Consider the following 20716-nt stretch of genomic DNA (forward strand, 5'->3'; position numbering starts at 1 on the left):
TCGATAGGTGTGCTGCATCAAATGAAGAGTACCTTAAAGGTGACTGAAGTTTACACATGTAAGAATAAATGCACAATTTTTTAGAAATAAACATAAATTCTGTTTTTGGGGGGGGTCCCCCCTCGTATATCCAGTCACATAGCAAGGACATCCGTCCTGGAGCAAATGGCAGGGTTCTCAGGAGGAAGAAGGAGGCTGTGATTTCTGAAGTGGTCTTTCTCAAGGAAACGTTTATTGAGCAGTTACAGTTGACCAGATCACACAAGTCGCTGGGGGCTTGCAGAGACATGCGACATCTCTCCCCGCCAAGGGCTCGCCGACTCCCAGACAGCGATTGCTGGGTGGGGCCCTCTCCGTGCCTGCCTTCTCAGGAGCGAACTGCTCGTTCCACCCAGAAGAAAGCCAGTCACATACCAGCGTAGCGCCATGGTCTCAGTTCTAGTGTTGGCCTCCTGCATAAGACAGGTATGAAAACTCCCCTCCCTCCCGACACGTAACCGGCACAGGGGTACTGATGGCTGGCGATGTGTGAAGAGAGAGATGCTAATCGCAGTGTGCCTTGTTCCTCTGCTTCCTTTTCCTTTGGCAGAGAGGACAGCAGCCTTTTTCGAAAGGGGAACAGTATTTCTTTGTAGGGATTTGGGGCCAAGGTAGAGAGAAGCCACTGAAGAGAGAGAGAGATGCTTAAAAGGGAGTCAGGGTAGTGGTGAAATGGGTTCTGACCGCCACAGAGAGGACTCACTAAGAATCGCCTTTCTGTGGCGAGAACTTAGGACAGAGACGCTTAAGAGAAAGGAGCTGATGTGGGGTCTCGAGTTCTCGGTGAGATTTGCCTACAAGAGAGGTGTCGCTGGTGTCACTGCCGGCGCCTGGGCAGGACGATGTGGATTCCTTCTTCCACTCCCGAGAAGGGACTGAGAAATGAACAGTAATGTCAAACCCAGTGAGGGAGGCTCGGCCCCTGAGGGGCGGCTAGGGCAGGCCCTCTCCTCCTGTGGTCCGAAAGAATGGACAGGATGGAGAGCAGAGGCGAGATGCAAAGGAGTGAGTAAGTGGTCTGTGTTCTTGAGCTCTGGTTGTGTGCGGGAGGCGTCCCGCCCTGCACTCGAGGTGGTAGGTGGCAGAATCTTCTGGTGGGGGGTGTCTGCTCCTGGCGTTTTCGTGGCCTGCTCATCGGTCAGATCCTGCTGGGGTTGGCCGCCCCCTTGGTTGGCCGCCTGCCCGCTGGTGTCAGGCCTGATCAGTGACGTTACTGACCTTGGCCCAGGCTGGAAAAGTGTCCAGGTCGAAGAGGCTAATTCCCCAGGTATTGATAGCCACCGTCACTATCACCAGGCCAATGACATTGACCCCCAGGCCAGCTTTCACCTGCAGGACACAAACCAGCACACCCTCGTCACTCTGAGCAGGCAGCTGCACGGCATCCTGAGTGCGCCCCATCTGTGCCTCCCCCTCCCCCGAAATTGCAGCCCACTCGCTGGACCCTACTTTGTCCCCGGCACCACCAGGCACCACCAGTGGTGCTCCACGGCTGCCGTACAGGGTGGCAGAGGACCGGAAGCACAGAAAGGGCAGCGGGGAGGGGAGGCTCGGGCTGGGAGAGGCTGTTGGAATCCTCTCCACTTGGAGCACCCTCACCGTCCAGAGGAGGCCCAGAGATTTGAACATCAGGAGTTACACTAAAAAAGGGTCCTGCAGCTGCACGATGGTGAGACGTGTTACAATCGCCCAGGTCTCTTTAGGGCAGGAACTGGCCAGAGCCGTTATTGTGCTGACAGGTGTGGGGACCCGGAGGAGGGGCTGTGTTCCTCAGAGCCTTCGCCACTGTTACCCTTTCCTTTCCTTCCTCAAGGAGCGGCTCGTGGAAGTTGTATGTTGTGGGTTCACCTGGGGGAACGGGTCAGCTGCGTCTGCTCAGCCCTTCCATGGGAAGGGGACACAGGCGTGCTAACTTTCCTTTCTTCTGAGGGACTGTCACCTCAGTGACTGGCCCTTCCCTTTCTGCCATGGTGTTGGGACTCCCAGGTGAGGGGCTGTGAGGCGTGGTGGACGGCACAGCCAGGGCCAGACGGGCAAATGCACGGCAAGGCTAGCTGGCTGCCGGCCAGGGCGTGGCCAGGCCCAGCGTGCAGCCTCAGCAAGCCCACCAGCTGGCGCTCACCTGGGGAGGGTGCAAGGGAAAGGGGAATGCCAGGGAACTGTCCCAAGCAAATGAGTGGGCGTGGCCCCTCTCTGCTTCCTGGCACAAGCCCTGGACGTAGTAATCATTCTCGCCCCCTGGGCCTTTTGGGGTGGAGAGCTGCCCACGTTTCCTAGCAGGTGAGAGGTTGTAAAGGAGCGAGGTTGAGGTCACTTAGCGCTGAAGGGGACCACGTAGAGCATTAGCGTGCGGGTAAGGGAACTGAAGTCTCCAGTCAGGGCCCCAGCGGGAAACAGAACCGAGGACTGGCTCACTTGTCGTCTGGTGTTTTTGAAAGTTACTGCCTCTGACCACCTGGTTCCAGGGCAGAGGGCTGTGGTGAGCGGCGGGGGCACACAGCGGCGGTGCAGGGGACAGTCGGGGCAGAGCTCAGGATGAGAACGAGGGTTGTGCAGTAAGACGGGGAAAGGGGTGGCCGTGACCTTGCCGAAGCATTGCAGGTGAGCTGGGTGAGCAGTTTGGACAGTCGAAGGACCCAAGTATCTGCTACCAGCCTGACGCTCACTCTTGCTTTCCTCCGAGGGGTACTTAACAGGGCTGCTGAGAATGAGTTTGGACTCTAGTGAAAAAAATGTTTGGGACCCTCACAAGGGTGAGTGGACCCTGTTTCAGACAGATGGGCCCCAGGTCTCTGTGCTAGCTTTTCTCACCCTTCCCCCAGCCCTGGCTGTGAAGCAGCGTAGCAGGGAGTAGGGACGGAGGAGTGGGAGGTGGGTGTGCGCAGCTCCAAAACCAGCCGTAGGATGCCTCCTCTCAGGCATCTTTCGCGAGCCCAGCTGAACACTGGGAAATGAGCTGTGGGTGCTTCCTTTTGCCATGTTGCCTCAGGGATTTCCTGCCTGGGGAGAGTGCAACAAAAGGACCCTCTTCTCACAAGAGACCTTCTACCTTAGGTCCATACAGTTTCTCGAACTTCGCCTTCTAGCGCTAAGCCAGCTGTTTGAATGGACAGCCCACGGGTCCCGTGAAGAAACCGAAGCAGACACTGCACAAACGCACGCCTTCGGGACCTGGGCCACGCCTGTGTGCTCCCGCTCTCTCCGTCCCCGGCCCCCTCGCTCCCAGAGAAGGGCTGGCAGGAGCCCCTTATCGCCCTTCTTGGTGCTGACGGACCCCCCTGCCCCCCGCCCCAAATTCATTCTTTCTCCCACGCTAGACTGAGTACGGAGGGTCCGAAGACAACTGCTGCCAAAGAATAAACTTCGGGAGGAGGCCGTGGAGCCAGCCGCCCCCGTGCCACCGGCAGCCGGCCCGGCGGGAGGAGGCCCGGCACTCACCATGTCTTTGATCTGGCAGTGCCCGTAGCTGAAGACGATGGCGTTGGGGGGGTTGCCCACAGGCAGCATCACCGCGAAGGAGATGCACATGGTGACGGGGATCAGGGTGTAGAGCGGGTTAATGTGCAGCGTTTCCGACTAGAAAGGAGAGAACGCACAGGGGCATTAGCGTGGACGCGAGACTGCCGTTTCCTGGGCTTAACGTCGAAGATGTGCTTGAAACAACGGCTTGGTGCTGGCCAGCCTCGGCTGGACCCCTTACTCCAGGGGTCGTGCAATCACTGCCCTCAGGACATGCAAACGTGCTCACGCCATTCGCTCCCTCCCCACAGGGACACGGCTCTGACTTAGTCCTAGGACGGGTGTTTCCCTTCTCAGTGCTGGCCGAAGGAAGTGGTCTCTAAATTTTATTCTTTAGCTGAGAAATTCTTTCTCTGAACACAGCTCTCAGCAATAGGCTGCTTTGATTGAAGGAGAGGTCCCTCACTCACTGTTGGGGTACAGAACTAAGGGGCCTTTTTTGCGGGGTGAGCTTCTTGCCCTACATGGATGTGAACCCATTGGCTGGCCCTCGGCGTTGCCAAGTTTTAACTAAGCACTCTCCGTGCTCACACTAATGAGATGGTGGGAGGCGGGGGGCAGAGGGGGGGCATCTGCACGATGAGCCAAGATTTGGGCGTCAGAAAGAGCAGGGGACACTGTTGTGTCGGGAACGGGGAAGAGCCTTCATTCCATAGCTTCTGCCTCACAGGATGGGTGTATTGTGTGCAATGCATTACCTTTGGGGCCGCCCCGCCAGGCTAAGAGCTGGCAGCTGCTGCCCTGCCCTATTCCATTCATAGCGCATTGTTCTGAGCTCGTGGAATGAGGCTGGTCTTGCCCCCGACTCTCAGAACCTTCTGGACACTGGAATAGGGTGGAGGTGGTGGTAGAGCTGTGGTCTTGGTCCTTGTTGTCCCTGAGTACTTCTGGGAGCATTTTGTCTCCATTTTCTGTAGTTACTCTCCAGCCCTGCTCTTAGGTCTCACTCAGCACAGGAGAGAAAGGATGGTGATGATTCTGGGGAACTGGAACCTTAGGGTTGTGAGGTTTCCATTCAGGGATGCCCCTGAACGAATCCTAGTCTTTTCGGAAAGGTTTCTAGAACAGTTGCTGTGGTTTTTTTTAATTTATGTATTTCCTTACCAGTTGCTTTTGGAAAAATGTAAGTTTTCAAACTACAGTGTGAGCACCAATGAGTGAAGGCTGTGGAAATGACCAGAAGGGAGAAGATGGCTGTGGAAGCTGCCCCTGGGCCCAGGCCTGCCCCTGCCGGCCCCTGGGCTGCCCGCCCGGACATCCGGGAGCCCCGCGCTGCTCACCAGGCTGCACAGGATGGGCAGGAAGATGGTGATGGTGGCGGGGTTGCTCACGAACTCGGTGACGATGGACACCAGGATGCATGCCAGCAGGGTGACCGCCCACGGCGGGAGGCTGCTCAGGGACAACATCTGGTTCCCGATCCATGTGGAGAGGCCAGAGCTCTGCGGGCCAAGGCACCGTTAGGAGAAAGGAGGGGAAGCACGTTCCCAGGGGAGCTGGGGCTCCGGGGGCCGGGGCTGTCGGGGGCCGAGGACCCACAGCAGTGCTCCAACTCGCCTCCCTGTTTTCGGGCAGACTGGACCCAGTGGCTTTCCTGATTTTTACTATTAGATCACTTTTGTAGCCCATAATATATATTTTTTATGATTGTACAACATTCAGCCCTAGGGTTTCCTGCTCAGTTGCAGTCACGGAAATGGAGAGCCACCCACCCTAACGGCCCTGACGGCTTGGCAGGGGCTGGAGATCCTTGGGGCAATGGGCTCCTCAAACTCATTCTCATCACTCTCTCCCCAGCCTCTGCCACCCGTGCTCACTGGCTGCAGCCAGTCAGCAGTGGCCTTTACGGTGCCAGGTGTGATCCTTCGGCTTTTGAAATACTTCTCTCATCCCCCAAGAGAGAGAAAAACTAGGAACCTCTTTAGACAGTAACCATTCCTGTGTTTTGAGGGGGAGCGCGCAGGCTGAGCTGAACTGAACATTAGGAGTTTCACCTGAGTAATGACGGGGAGGAGGATCGCTAGCCCATCTGCATTCAGTGGGGCAGGTGCCTCCTCACTGGCCTGCAAGCACGGGCATTTGGCCTCGACCTGTCGTAGGTTCAAGTCCCATCATGGCTGACATCAGGGTCTACAGCCTGCCCGTGCTTTCTGAGGATACCGGATACGAAAGCGTATTGCCAATCTTGAACTTTCTCCAGTAGCAACATTTATACATAGCCACTCCAAGAAACTAATGTCCCACTTGGAGTGATTCATTGGGGGGGAAGCTGTTCGTCTGGCAATGGGGAGGGCTCTGCCTCTTCCCCAAAACATGAAGAGCAGTGTTTCGTTTTTGTGCTAAAAAAAAAACCCCAGGTTGCCTTATGCAACCTCCCACCTCCTCCCTCCTCTCCTACAGTTGATGCGCTCTGACTTTTTCTGTTTACTCAAGAGACTGCAAGAGAAAGGAGGAGCAGGGCAGAAAGCAAGGTGAGACGTTCTGTGGCTCCTCAAGCTCTGTCTGTGTTTCAGAGCTTAAGACAGCCCCTCTGCATTGTCAGCAGGCTGCTTTGCCTCCTTCTAAAGCTCATTTGACCCCCACAGCGCCCAGGCTTCCTCGTGGCCAGCTCGCAGAGAGCTGGTGGCCAGACCTTCAGAATTCTCTCTGTTCCAGCCACTTTAGCCTTGGCGTACTTTTCTTTCTTTTTTCCCCTCTCAACTGACTGCCTGTTGCAAATCCAATGGACTACACCACTTCATGCTTGGTACAGAGCCTGGGGGCCTATAGGAAGTGTGTAACTGGAGCTCTTGTAACGCATGAAACCCTGATCAGCGGGTAAAGGTGGGGGAGGGAGGGCAGTTCACGCAGAGGGAACCATACATTTTTTAATATATATATAAAGAAATGGAGTTTTACTTACCATGTTATCCAAACAGCACTTGTAAGTAAAGTGAAAAAATGTAATGGCAGTTGTTTTTCCCCAGAAGAACTATTTTATACTATAATCTGAGATAAACTGACAAACGAGACTACAAAGTTAGGAAAAGACACAACAAAGGAAGTCTTCGTAGTTTAAGCCCTTGGTATGAAAAATGTTTGCATTGCATTTTCCTCACTAATGTCAAGACTGAAATTATTTCAAACTCAGTGTAAATTACATATATTGTACCTGAATTATTAAAATTAGGGTTTTGCAGAAATGTAAACTGTACTATCTGTCGTACATGCCCAATTTTGGTTAAAAAGAGAAAGATCTTGCCAGGCTAGGCTTGGAGGCCAGAATTCACCACTGAAACTCAATGAAGAGAAATGCGGCATCCCGAACTTGGAGTTAGAAATAGTGACAGCGTATAGGCAGAACTGGTTGGAGGACTCGAGGCCTAACAGTGGCTGACAGTGAAGAGAATGAAGAGTTTAGTTGACTGCGATTCCAACCTCAATGTTGACATGAGAGCCAAAGGGAAACCTTGTAAAATCTCCCCTACAGATACAGGACGGTGCTTGGGTGAGACGTGAGAGACGGGCTGGGGGAGTGTAGCCGCTTTATCCTCACTGACCCTGGACCGTGTCTGAGGAAGGCCAAGGGCAAGCCGCTGAGCCCTGAGAAGCAAACCAGCGTGGTAAGGGGTCACTGCTTTTATGAGGAATAGTTAAAAGGGCTCAGGAGTTCCAGTTGGAAAACAGTGATCTAGGAGGACTGGTAAGTTATTACTTTAATAGTTATCACCTAAAGAGGGTTCCAGAGAACAGAGCCAGCTGCCAGGGGAAGCCCCCCAGAAAACAGAGCCAGCCGCCAGGGGACGCTCCCCAGAAGGTCAGAGCTGAACACAAGTCACCGGTTCTCTGCTCCCTGCCGGAGCAGCACCCTGTCCCTGCAGGGGCTCAGGCTCGGGCGTCTGGGAAGGAAATCTCTCACTGGGGGTGGAGATGGGACTCAGTGTGCGTGTAGGTCACTCTGCGGCCCAGTAACGATGCAGACAGCAGTGGCCCACGAGTTCAGGACAGAGTAATGTGCCCAGAGAGGCTGGGGGAGGGCCGGTGTAAGCCTTCGAAAGTTGTTTGCTGTTTTAGGAAGGGCTAGCACTGTAGGACATTCAACTGTTTCCCATCAAATCTCCCCCCAAAAATCTCATCCCCAAAGCTCTCATCCCAAATCCTGCCAATCAGGAAATTGGGGGGCATTTGCATCAGCTTTAGCCCATCTTCTCCAAAGGGGCTCGCTATATGCTTACGGACTGACTGAGGGACAGTTTGCTGTGTGTCATGGGGGGGTGTCTCTGGGCCCTTACAGACACATCTCCTGTCACCAACTGTCACGTCAGCAGAAGGAGATGGCTACAAAATCTAGTGAACCTGCTGTGACAGCGCAAGCCCATCAACGGGGTGTGAGTGCCATGTGCCACACTCCGTGGCACAGCTGATGTGTGACTTTGGTCCGGCAGCGCTAGCTTAGAAGCGCGGGGAGGACAGCGTAGCTGTTCCTGGCCGCACTGCCTCCCTTCCCAGTGACGTGGGTGAACATTCACCTCTCAGTCAGCTCCTCTGAATCTTCCGGCCCAGAACCGGAACGATGGGCAAGGTAGCTGGAGAAATACCCGGCCAAGAAAGAACAGAGTTCAAGACCTACCTTGCTGCCGGAAGCCAGAGCGTAGCCTCCTCCCACCAGGATGACAATCTCCCAGGGCATGGTCTTCTGGAAGTCCTTCCACGTGATGATGGGCTCCACCCTCGGCGAGGGCTCCTGGTCCTCCCCTGGGTCACAGGTAGACAGGGAGGTGGAGCCAGGTGCACCCTAACGGGTGTGATTTGTGGAGACGGGGGCCGAACTAAGGAACTGGATGGTTTGGGAGGCTGCCCTGTTGTGTTTGGGCAGGATCAAAGGGCCTTGGCCGGGCTCCTAACTTAGGTGTCATGTGACTGGAGCCAGCCCCAGGGTGTCCCCTCAAACTCTCTCACCATCCTTCTTTTTCCCAAAGCAAGGCTTCTTGGCTGGGATCAGGAAGAGGAGGAAGCCAAGGAAGATGGAGACCGTGGCATCGGTGCGGTAGCCTTTCCTGGCAAAGAGACAAGCAAGCTGGACGGGAGGGTCAGGACGCCCCGGGGGCAGCACGGTGTCTTGGGGCAGTCTGAACACAGGCCCCTTTGTGGGCCAGTCTGGAGGGGACGACACCCGTCCTCGCTGCCAGTGTTGCTGGCTGCGCAGCGGTGGATTTCGTGGGCAGAGGTTCATGTCTGGAGGTAGGGCCTGGCCAGGGGAGATGACTCAGTGTGAATTTGTGGGCCCGAGGATCGGGGCGAGTCCTGGAAGGAGTGATGAGGAGTTGCAAGGATGGAGAATAGACAAGGGTGGGCCCCCTTTCCTGCGGGGGTCACACCTCCCTGTGAGTCTTTCCTCAAATGGGAACCTGCGGGGGGCGGGGGCTTGAGGCCTGTGGCCCTGGCCCCTGGGAGAGGATGCCAGGTCAGGAGAGGAGCCCCCGTTTGCCTTTCCCTCCCTGGGCCTCAGCCGCTCCGTGGCCATAGTCTCTTTACATTTGGTGGTTTACTTTATGGCCATTTCCCCTTTAAGTCGCCTAGCAACCCAGGAGACAGCTGAGGTCCTAAGAGCCTGAATCACAAGGCCAAGTTCAGAGAGCTGGAGAAGTGGCTGCACTGGGTCCCAGCCCGTGACTCAGACTCCACGGACTCCCTCTTCTTCCTGACGCTCCTTTGGAAAGGGGGGACTGTCCTGGGAACGGAGTGTCTTCCTGGCTTCACACCTGTCCCTGAGAACCTGGAGGAAGCACCGGAGGACACAGCGGCCCTGAGAGTTTACGTGACGGGGTTGTTCTTAAGGAGGGGACGCTGTCACTTACTTTTCAAAGAAAGAGTCCCAGCCGGGAACGAAGCCGGGCTCCCGGGTGAACCACAGCACAGTCATCAGGATGAAGAAAAACCCAGTCACCATTTCAGGGTAGCTACGAGATAAAACAGGACAATTCCTGGCAGCTGCCACCTGCCTCGTGGTGCTCCCGTGTCCCAAGCTCCAGCGCCGGGGGGCAGGACGCAGTTACTGCTGAGCCGCTCCGCACACTGGCGTGCCGCGGAAGGAAGGCCCAGACCGTGCCAGACGGCGTCACCACACTCACTAGAGACGTTCAGTGGGGGTGCGGGGAGGATAACAGCATCACACGGTTATGAGATAATCGGAAATACAGCCCGCAGACACTGCAGGTCCGAGGAGGAATTGACACAACCTTTTTGAGGCAACCTGACAATAACTCTCAGGGGCCTTCAGTTCGGTCATTCCTTTTATCTAAGAACCAGAAGTGCACTTCGGAGCATTATCCATTTAAAAGCATTTACATGTTTTTAGGGAAACAACCTACGTATCCACTGATACTCCCTGGCCTCAAGTACCTTTCAGCAAAGCTGTTTGTTACGATGAGAGGCCCCTGTGAATGGTGTTTGCACAGCAGTTACCCCCTGGGCACACGCGACAGTCTGATGCCACGTGAAACCAGGCAAGCTATGAAACTGTTCAGTATGGACGGAGTGTTACCAAAAATACATACAGTTTTGCTCACATGCATGAAAAGAAAGGGAAGGGACAGGACATCACGTTAACCGTTGTACAAGGTGGACACTGGGATGCCGGGAATACAAGTCCGTTTTAACTCTGTATTTTTCTGTATTTTCAAAGTGTTCAACAATGAATATGTATTCCTTTTATAAATTGTTTTTTTTTAAAGACAGCTTGAACTTGTACCCTTTCACCCCAAGTCGAGCATGCCAGTTGCCACAGAGGGAGAAACAGCAGGGAATAGGACCTCCGGCCACTGTGGGGAAGCCGGTAGAAATGGCTCTGAAACAGCCACACTGTGGAACGAATGAATGAATAAAATAAGTCAATAAAATCAAACAGTAAGAAAGAAAGAAGGAAGGACATGGCTGAGGGTCAGTGAGTGTGGGTTCTCTGACGCCGTGTCTTCAGGCCTGTGTTTGATGCCGCCTGAGGCGCTCAAATACCGCACGAAGCCCCCAGCTCCCTGCGAGTGGCCGCTGGACCTGCGGTGGCCCATCCTGAGCCATGTGGGGAGGCCTGACTTGCCAGAATGCCGCGAGAGTGTGGCTGAGCTGCCTCGCCTTGGTCTCTGTCCCCCGGCCGCCCGTCTGTGACACTGCACCCCTTTACTGCGGTTATACCCGAGCCTGGAATATAGGGAAGGGCGGCCACCCGGAATCTGAGGCAGCCGGACTGTGGCCAGAAACGGCACCTCTGAATGCCTGGATGCATGGTTGTGGGGCACCCCCACCCAGCTCCAGGGCACGCTGGGAACAGGGCTGCTCTGTGCTGGCTGCCGGGCCATGCTCTGTCTCCTGGAGGACAGGAGGCGAATGGCGGATTCGTACCTGATGGCTCCCAGCTTTTCGTACTCCTCTCGGATCCTCTTCTCTGACAGCTCTTCCCTTTTGGTCTTATTTTTCTTGCTCAGAGAGCAGGTCTCTTTAAAACTGAGAAGGGGGAATGAGCAAAAGCATAAACGCAGGAGACCAAGTATTAGGCAAACGCTACGTGACTGGCTTGCTCTGAACACGTCTCTCCCCCCACAACCGTACAGTAGGTGGGCACGCTGCCCCCGCAACCCCACCTACCATATGGCTTTAAATGTCAAGTTCCATAGCCTCCCATCAACCTCCTTCCCCAGCCTTTGGGTTATCCATCTAGTGCTTAATCAACGTGAAGTTACGCCTTGTGGACTTATGCAGGCGTATTTATGTGAGGTCGTTTCTGTATACTTGTGTGTTATATATGTGTGTGTGTGAGTGTGTTTATCTGCCCAGAGTGTTGGTTTTCTATTTGCAACACTGGATGTATAGTAGTGCTCAGCTGTCCTTGCTTTGACAGCAGCCTCTGAGTCATAAAGTACGTGTCAGCTCAGAGAACACTCCCTGACCGATGGGAACATTGAATTCCATGGACTAATAGCAGAACTTCCTATGTGATAATTCTCCCCTTTACGTGCTGGAGGCCTGCAGCCCTGGTCAAGTCTGGAGTAGACCTAGGCCAGTGGTGTTGAAGAAGGGGCTTGTCAAGCAGATCGATGTGCGAAATAACATGGCAAGAGGAGCGTCCGGTTACATTGAGGGAAGTGAGCATCTTCCATACGACTACCAAATATGAATCACTCGCGTCTAAGGCACCTTCTCCTTGGAGTCATATTTCCTTAGAAGTTAGTTGAAATTACTCTCGATGCGTTGAGAGCAAAGAAACTACATTAAACACTCTTTAATCCAGACTCTCTATAAACTGACAGCTCCTCTAACCAATAAGTTATAGTTAACAACATGGCATCGTTGAGCTCATGGTGAGGTGCACAGCTCACGCATGTTTTGCACATGGAGAGCAGACCACGCTTGACGTGCCACTAGTCCACCGTGGTCTGCCAGGGGCACCCTCTCAGTCCCTTGGCAGCTCCCTCTCAAGTGGTGGGCGCCCTCCAGGGCTTGCGCTGCGACCTTGGGTGACAGGAGGGCCTCTGCCGTGCCGGCAGGGCCCGGGACTCACTTGCAGCCCAGGAACAGCCAGTGCATCCAGAACCAGCTGACCACCAGCATGATGAGGGAGATGGGGAAGCTGAAGAGGAACCAGGTGCCAAAGTTGACCACCTCGGCGGCCGGGTACTGGCTGGAGGGGACAGAACCAGGTCAGCGATTAGAAAAAGTGGCTTTCCCTGTGGTATTTTGTGGGGTAACATGCTAAATGCCCCTTGAGGAGACGGCGGGACCAACATGGAGACAGTGATAACAGTATGGTGAAACGCAACCCAGAACTCACTTATTGGACAGTTCATCTGTACAGAGCCAGGTCAGGAATTAGGAAGGATGCTGAAAAAGGCATCTAAGCAGCCAAAATTGATGTCAGTGAAGTACATATATTTTGTACTCAGGGAAAATGCTCAGGAGCAGCTTGCTTTTAATTTCTGTAAAGATTCTGATAAGTTTACTTATCTGGTTTCCAAGACAACCGAGAATGGGGAGGGCAGCCAGGTATACATTAGTTTTTTTTTTTAAGATTTTATTTATTTTTAGAGAGGGAAGGGAGGGAGATAGAGAGAGAGAGAGAAACATCAATGTGTGGTTGCTGGGGGTCATGGCCTGCAACCCAGGCATGTACCCTGACTGGGAATCGAACCTGCAACACTTGGGTTCACAGCCGGGACTCAATCCACTGAGCTACGCCAGCCACGGCACATTAGGAGTTTTGATTCTGGGATGCGAAGCATCAGTGCTGGAGAGCTTTGGACTCCAGAGCCTCACGAAGGTTCCAGGTGTTAACTGTGCCCAGTGGAGAACCAGGACTTGGAATCTGCAAACGCTTTACCAGCACTACATCTGCTGCTGCCTCTGGATGCCGGGGAGGCTGCCCAGGACTCTGAGTTCATCCCGGGTCAGAGCTGTGGTGTTTCCTGGGAAGCTGGGATGTGAGCCCTGGCAGCCTAGTGACACCCATGTTTCTTTACCCTGGGACCCTTCTTGCTGGGGCTGGGCACAGAGCACCTCTGAGGTGGGAGCAGACTGTGCCCCCCCTTTTCGTGCTAGCACTGCATGGGGAAAGAGAAGGGCCAAGAGCAGGCTCCCCACAGAGAGAATGCAACGGAAGCACAGGGTGGAAGTGTGCGTAATCTCCTGTCATCACTGGGACATCCACTTTTTTGTACTGTGGCCTGGTCAGGGACCTACCTTTACTAATACCTGTGTGCCTCTCGGAGAAGTTATGACAGGCTGTGCCGTCCCTAAGGGCCAGCGTGGGCCACTGATAGTGGGTGCTGGGAAGAAGGGCTTTTGGATCGAGACATACTGGTACATCATTCAGTGGCTCACTGCCCGGGGCGGACAGGCCTAAGTCTGTTGTGTCATTTCTTCTCTGCATGCAGAAGCCCAGGCCCTGGACCCAGGGAAAGGAATGGACTTTTGCAATAGATTAAATAGACTTTTATGGAGAAATCAAAGGGCCTAATATTGTTGATAGCATCTTAAAAAGTGAGAATACATATACTGAATATAACAACTAATTTGTAGGTGTTAGAGATGAACTCTGGGGGTGGTCTGTTCACCAGTGCCAAGAACACACTGTGGCACTTGCAGGCCAGTGGGGGCCAGGGAGCCCACCTTCCTGTCCCAGAGTCCCCTTGTCCAGGTAAGCCACAGTTGTGACTAAGGGTACCATTCACCACCCAAGAAGTGGACGAAGGGAATATGAGTGGGCCCAACCACAAAGTGACGCAGAAACGAAAGAGCGGAAATCTCAGAGCCCGGGCAGAGGAACAGGGTGGGAGGGGTCCATGAAGCTCGGATCCTGAGGAGTCAGGTCCTAAACGTTCATCAGTCCTCCCTCCTCCCTCCCCCCTCCTCCCTCTCCCTTTTCCTTCCTTCTTCTCTTCCCCTCTCTGCTAACAGGAAAGATGTGTTTCTCCTCTTGACGACCATCTATTTCTCCACTCTGCTCTGGGCCCCGCCCCTTTTTGTTTTCCCAGGGACACCCCTCTGTCAATGACCCCTCTCTCCCAGCCTTTAGTGCCCCTCCCATCTGGATCCTTCCCATCAGCACTCAGATGTCTTCCATCTTAAAACCCCGTTCTCCATCCTACTTCACTCTCCCTTTATCATCGTCCCGTATCTCTCCTCCCTGCACAGCTGACTCCCCATCTCCTCACCCCCTCTAACCCCTCCACTCACTGAAAGGTGGCTTCTTTTCCAATCACTGGACCAGACTGCTGTTGCCTAGGTCACCAGTAACCTCCATGCCACCACAGCAGGTGGATACAGTGTTGTCCTCGTTTTGTTGATCATTCATTCAGGCAACTCGGAAACACGGACACCTTCCTCCGTGAAACACTGAATTTTCCTCATTCCCATCTGATACTGTTTTATTCTCTCGTTCGCAGTCTACTCTCGATGCTCGAGCTTCACATCTGTGCCCCCTGCCCTCCGTACTACTCCACATGCTCAGCCTGAGGAATCTCCTCCACCCTTAGTGGCTTCAGTTCCCACGTGCACACCGCCAGGACCGACTACCGTCTCATCTGCGGCGCTCAGTGCAAATTCAAGTGTGGGGCCCCTCACTCAAATATGATTAAAAATTTTGCCCTGGTTGGTGTGGCTCAGTGGATTGGGTGCTGGCCTGCAAAGGTTGCCAGTTCAATTCCCAGTCAGGGCACATGTCTGGGTTGCAGGCCAGGTCCTAGTTGGGGATGTGTGAGAGGCCACTAATTAATGTTTCTCTCGCACATCCACGTTTCTCTCCTTCTCCTCCCTCCCTTTCCCTCTCTACAAATAAATAAATAAAATCTTAAAAAAAAAATCCCCAACCCTGGCCATTGTGGCTCAGTTGGTTGGAGCATCATCCTGCATACTGAAAGGCTGCAGTTTCGATTCCCAATCAGGGCACATGCCTAGGTTGTGGGTTCGGTCCCTGGTTGGGGCTTGTATGAGAGGCAACCAATCGATGTTTCTCTCTCTCTCTCCCTCTCTCTAAGAAGCAATGAACAAATGTCCTCAGGTGAGGATAAAAAGAAATTTCCAGATGGTGACAGCGGAGTGTTAGGCAAGCACGGGGCCCTTCTGAGAGCGGTGGCCCTGTGACTGTGCCGGTCGCACCCCCAAGCAGACAGCTGCACAGGCCATAGCAAATCTATGCTGTGAGCCTAAAAATTTCTCCTGAGAATCAGAGCCATCTCTCCCAGCTGGACACGTCAATTTCTACACCAGCATCTGCTCCCCTTGCCCCTCAGGCAGGTGGAGGGCAGGTCTGCCCTCACGGCTGAAGCCACGAGCCCGACAGTTAGACATGGCCTCCCCCTCCCTCCACCTGCCGAGGCCCGTCGGGCCTGCCACCACTCTCCTCCCCCTGCCACCGTCATCCCTGCCACCGCCTTCTCCTGGGCAGCGTCCTGCATTGTCTTCCTGCTGCCTGCCTTCTCCTTTCTAGTCCATTTTCCATTTTTTACAAAATCCAAAATGAGCTTTCAAAACTATACATCTCATCACCTCACACCTTAAGGCTAAAATCCTTCAAAGGCTTCTCCTGGGCTTTTGAATGAAGGTTCCTCAGAGCAGGGGTCCCTGACCACTGGGCCAGGACTGGTGTGGGTCAGAGGCCTGTTAGGGACCAGCAGCACAGCAGGAGGTGAGTGGCAGATGAGCCCATTACCACGTGGGCCCCCTATCCTGTCCTCCCACCCCACTTCTCTGCCTCCCCATGGGTGAAAACATTGTCCTCCACGAAACCGGCTGCTGGTGCCAGAAAGCTCAGGGACTGCTGCCTTAGAGGGCCCGGCGAGGTCCTGGGAGGGCCTCCTGTGCACCTGCCGGCCTCCTCGCGCCCTCTCTGTTTCCTCTGTGTGCCCTGCCCTCTTGCTCTGAGCCCTCCTACCCACTGCGGGCTTTGGCCGGGGCCTCTCCCTTCACCTAGTCTACCCCAACGCATGCTGCAGGTCTCCGACTTGCGCTGCTGCCTCCCTGGGGAGGCATCCAGACCAGGTGGGGCTCTCCCAGCAGGCTCCTGCCCTCCTCCGGTCACACTGACCTGTGGCGACCTGATCGTCTCTTTCCCCTCTTGGTACAGAAACCGTTCTGGCCCCATCTTCTGCTGTATTCTTAGCATCTCATGTCATTCCTGGCACACGGTGGGAGCTTAGCAGATGTTTGCTGACCAAGTGAGCTACTTACTTGTTGAAGTGTTCCAAGAAAATGAGGCTGGTGGAGGTGCCAATGATGGTGGTCAGGCCCCCGATGGTGGCGGCGTAAGAGATGCTCAGAGACAGGCACTTGCAGACCATTTGGTCGTGGTGGGACTTGTACTTCCTGTTGAGCTCCTGGTCCCTGGGGCCGGGCGTCGGGACCGGTGGCTTTTCCTGCCAAAGGAAAATCAGTGACTCTCTCCAACGCAGCTCAGGCTGTCCGGCGCACAGTGCATGAGAAACAGGGGCACTGTGGTGCCGTGGGGAAGGCTTTGACTTTGGGGGGTCCGTGAGACAAATGCCAACGTCAGGTCTAGCATCCCCCAACCTAGCGGCCCCTCCGGATCGCACTTTCTTCTGTAAAAAGGGGAAAATCCTGCTTTCTCGGCCAGATCGTTGTCAAGAGTAGATGAAGTAATACGTGCATAAAGCATTAGAACACTTCCTGGCACTTAATGAATGATAAGCTATTGCTATTTTTGTTGTTGTTAATGTTATTATTGATAGAAACAGCCTGTGCCGTCTGTCACTTGAACTTCAGTAGAGCCGGTCACGATGGTCCATCTGCACGGAGTTGGAATGGCAGCCCTGCCTGGGCGGTGACTGAAAAATCGGCCTCGGGTTCCAGAAGGCGTCTGGCTTTCCCTGGGCAGAGGCCGGAGTGTGTGACTCTGTCCTCCTTTCCTTCCTCACTCGGGTCTCCCCCTCGCCTACTGGTTCCTCCTCCCCTCCTTCCCCCTCCTCCGTGCACGTCAGCCTCAGCCCGGCTGTGGTCCTCTCAGGCCCTGCTCGGTCCAGAGGAGAGCTGTTCAGGGTCAGAGGCTGCTGACCTCTGGTCTCGAGTGGGAACCACAGAAGCAAGGGTCCCCATCCCCCTCCAGGCCTGGCCACCCCTTATGAGTCCTCACACAACCAGGAACAGCCTGGCACAAATGTCAGGCCAGGTCATAGGATGACCATGGGGAAGGGGCCACCTTGCCACCTTTCTCAAAGCCCTTAACTGCTTGCCTGTCTTCCTGGCAGGGCCCAGGGAGGTCTGGACCTTTCCAAACCTTCCTGACGGACTCACTGGTCATCAGAGCTGGAAGAGACCTCACAGGGTCTCTGGTCCAGTGGTTTGCCAGGATCCTTCCTTCCAATGATTTTCTCACACGGCCTCCAATGATATAAAATGTGAATGCAGCACTGAAGTGGCACGCATCCATGTTCTAACCGAGTGTAGACACACATGGTCAGGGAGACTTGGATTCGAATCCAGGTGTTCCCCTCAGTAGCTCGAGGACTTGAGGCCATGATTTCCTCTCTCCTCTTCATTTGAAAATGGGGGCTCAGAATTCCTACCTCACTGAGCCAAAATAAGAGGGAAGATGCTTAGCATCATAGGTGTTTCCATAAACGGTGGTGGTTACTGATGATGATGATGGATATTAAGTTAAAGGAGATCATTTTGATGAGCACACAAATCTGAATCAAGGTTGTAAGTGACAGTTGCAATTTCATACCAGCTTCGGCATCTAATTTCCTTCTGCATTTTGTTTCGCTGGGAAATACCAGGAAAATCCTATTCTCACAGAGAAACAGTCGCCTGAACATCTCTGAGTATTAAATAAAATATTTGCAATGTCCCTGGAACACCTTTGAGGGATAGTTTGGACACCTTCTGATTTGGACCCGTCCTCAGCTTTTATACTTGAAGCCACCGGGACTCAAGAGAATGACTCGTCCCGTCTACAGTGAGGCAGGCGTTGGATCCCAGGCAGGGATGTGGGCAAAGAGGGTCTGGTGACAGCTCACTAGCCTGACGCCCTTGCAACTTCAAGACCAGTGCCCCTGGGGAGGCTCCCGGCATCACGGGGGGCAAACATGGTCAGGACGGGTGCTCTGCTTACCTGGGACGGGTGCGGCTTATCTTGGTGGTTGGCTGTTCTGACGGGGTTGGCGATGGTGGGCGCACCATTCAGGTTCTGTCGGAACAGAGACCATTATACTGTCAGGAGGAGGGTGTGGTGGTCCTTGAGAAGGACCCCCTTGTCATCACGGGGGCGCCCCACACCCCAGTCCTATGAGGACCGGAGACCAGAGGCCAGGGACAGCCTGCAGGGGATGGCCACCCCAACTGTGCCCACCTCCATCTCAGGTCCCATCCAGCCTGGTGTCAAGCACCGAGTTTGAAGAGGCTTTTGACATTTGGCAGAATATGGCTCTGTCTTTATAACAGAGAGCTTGGCTTTCGGGAACTTCATTCCCTCGTGAAGAATCCTTCATTTATTTTTATCATAATGTAAAAAAATCGCACCACATAAAAGCCCACAGTTTGGGCCGATGCAGGAGGAGATGCACAACGGGCCTTGCGGGAGGGAGAGGCCGGCCGCAGCGTGTAGGCAGCTTCTCTCCCCCTCCAAACGCGCCCCTCGTGGTGAGGAGGTTTTTGTGAATGGGATGCACCCCAAAAGAAATCCTAACAATGAATCTGTGGGTCTTGAAAATCTGGATAGCTGAGTCTGGGGTTTCCATGGAAAAAAAAAAAAAAACAGAAAAGGCTGTGTGTGGCTAAGCCCAGGACTCAGGGCCGGGGTGCAGAACCAGGCAGGCCCCGGCCAGGAGCCTGTCCAGGCCCGGGAGCACCTCCCTGTCCAGGCCCGGGAAATGCCTCTCTGTTCTCCCATCAGGGGACCCATGGGGCTCTAAGACAGGCTGTTGGGCATCTCTGTCTGTGAGTTATCTTAGAGACTTTCAAGTATCTCAAAGCACAGGGAAAAAAAAAAACAAAACCCAACCCCAAGGACATACCTTGTTCTGCATCAGAGAAGTGAAGTCTGTCGTTGAGGTGCTGGAACAGAGCAGAGGAAGTGGGGAAGTTAACAGTGGACTGGACGTCACGGGATGGGAACCCTCCCCACACGTCTACGATGGGCAGGTGACCCCCCAGATGCCTTTTTCTAGGCTACAAGGGAACCTAACCTCACCATAGTCTTCCCCACCTTCCAGGGATGCTGTTGCAATTCTTGGGGGCAGGCACAGGGCATTTTCTCAGAACCTGACACTCCTGATAACAGCTAGCATGGAGTGTCGGTTAGGTGCCACAGATTCAGTGTGGACTTTAGTCCTCAGACATTGTTAATCCTTGGTGCAGGCATCACCACCTGCACTTACGGGGTAGAGAACTAGGCAGAGGAGGGTCACTAACGTCCTGGGGGCAGCGGGTGCTGAGAGGTGGTGCTGGGTGGGGGCCTGCCTCTGCCTGGGGCCCCACCACTGCCTGTCACCGCCCGACCCCACTGCCTGACTCCGGAGGTCGCTCTCCAGAAGGAGAAACTGCTGAAATGCTTGTTTGAGAGGACAGGCACGGGAGGGCCTGCGGTGCACGCGGGGATGGGGGCGAGGTTCTGATCAGTGCCTGCCCCTCGCACGCCTGGTGGTCCCCAACCTTGGCCTCGAGTAGTGAGGAAGGCGAGCGTTGACCTGTCACTGACGTACACTGAGTAGTACACGCATGTTTCCGGTTTGTCCTAGTTCTGAGAACAGCGGGTGCTGTGACCTCACCCGCTGTGCAGACAAATGAGAGGTGCCGAGCCCACGTGCAGGACTTGGGGTCCTGTGGTCGCCACTCAGCTCCAGATTGTTTCAGGGAAGGGTAAGGAGTGAGTGGGGAAGTGAAGACGGAGGGAATCGATTTTTGGAGAAAGTCGTTCACCTTGCAGGAGTGTGGCAATGTCCCCTGCACGGCCACCTTCCTCCCCAAATCAGGTGAGAAGGGTGGCCGAGGACCCCTCGGACAGCATGGGAGACGCTCTCCCCAAGAGAGGACCCCTCACGCCAGAGAGTTCTACGGACAACCTGAGCCTTTCCTTTGGAGTCTGGGGACACATATTTTCATCTGGAAAAGAGCAAAGGCAGAGGCCAGCGGGTGCTGCCTGGGCGGCCGGTGTGAGGGGGATGCCCCAGCCTGTGCTCTCAGTGCCCGGCAGGCTCGGGGCAGCAGCAGGGCCCACGCAGCAGGTAGCTGGGCTAGACCCATCTTGAAGAGGCAGAGGCGACCCCAGGAGAAAAGGTGGCTGTGTGCGGGGAGCCATCAGCACACAGAACCAAGGGGAGCATGAGTGGTGGTCCAAGGGGGTGTTGCCGCTGTCAGGCCTCAGACACACTGCCCCTATGACACCTCCAGTCCACACCTTTTTGCCCCTTTATCTTTCCCGCACCCTGGAGAAGTCAGCGCAGCAGAGTGAGTTGGGGGACAGAGGAGAAGAGCAGGTGGAGGAAGAGAGAGAGAGGAGCCCACTCTCCCCCACTCACGTTTGCCTCTTGTTCTGCAGACCTGGGCTGAGGGGGCGGGTGTGAGTGTGAGAGGGGAAGAGGAGAGGCTTTGGGTGACAGACGGACATTTTCAGGGGAGTCCGGGCCAGACTGGTGAAGATCTGAACACGGGAGTGTGCTAATGTCGGACAGGAGCCAGA

General features: G+C 54.6%; 1 protein-coding gene across 1 annotated transcript in view; it reads right to left on the minus strand.

Annotated features, from left to right (window-relative positions):
* Positions 1 to 215: 215 nt before the first annotated feature.
* Positions 216 to 20716, minus strand: part of SLC13A4 (solute carrier family 13 member 4) — a 39742-nt gene continuing 19241 nt past the window's right edge. The window contains exons 6-16 of the mRNA XM_028525882.2: positions 19053 to 19092; positions 18152 to 18226; positions 16252 to 16436; positions 12089 to 12208; positions 10933 to 11034; positions 9396 to 9497; positions 8497 to 8594; positions 8168 to 8292; positions 4839 to 5000; positions 3478 to 3615; positions 216 to 1368 (exon numbers count right to left, since the gene is read on the minus strand). Coding sequence (XP_028381683.1) covers positions 1231 to 1368; positions 3478 to 3615; positions 4839 to 5000; positions 8168 to 8292; positions 8497 to 8594; positions 9396 to 9497; positions 10933 to 11034; positions 12089 to 12208; positions 16252 to 16436; positions 18152 to 18226; positions 19053 to 19092 — 1285 coding nt within the window. The 3' untranslated portion in view covers positions 216 to 1230. The remainder of the gene's footprint in view (positions 1369 to 3477; positions 3616 to 4838; positions 5001 to 8167; positions 8293 to 8496; positions 8595 to 9395; positions 9498 to 10932; positions 11035 to 12088; positions 12209 to 16251; positions 16437 to 18151; positions 18227 to 19052; positions 19093 to 20716) is intronic.

Source organism: Phyllostomus discolor, chromosome 10 (genome assembly GCF_004126475.2).
Source record: "Phyllostomus discolor isolate MPI-MPIP mPhyDis1 chromosome 10, mPhyDis1.pri.v3, whole genome shotgun sequence".
Classification (NCBI taxonomy): Eukaryota; Metazoa; Chordata; class Mammalia; order Chiroptera; family Phyllostomidae; genus Phyllostomus; species Phyllostomus discolor.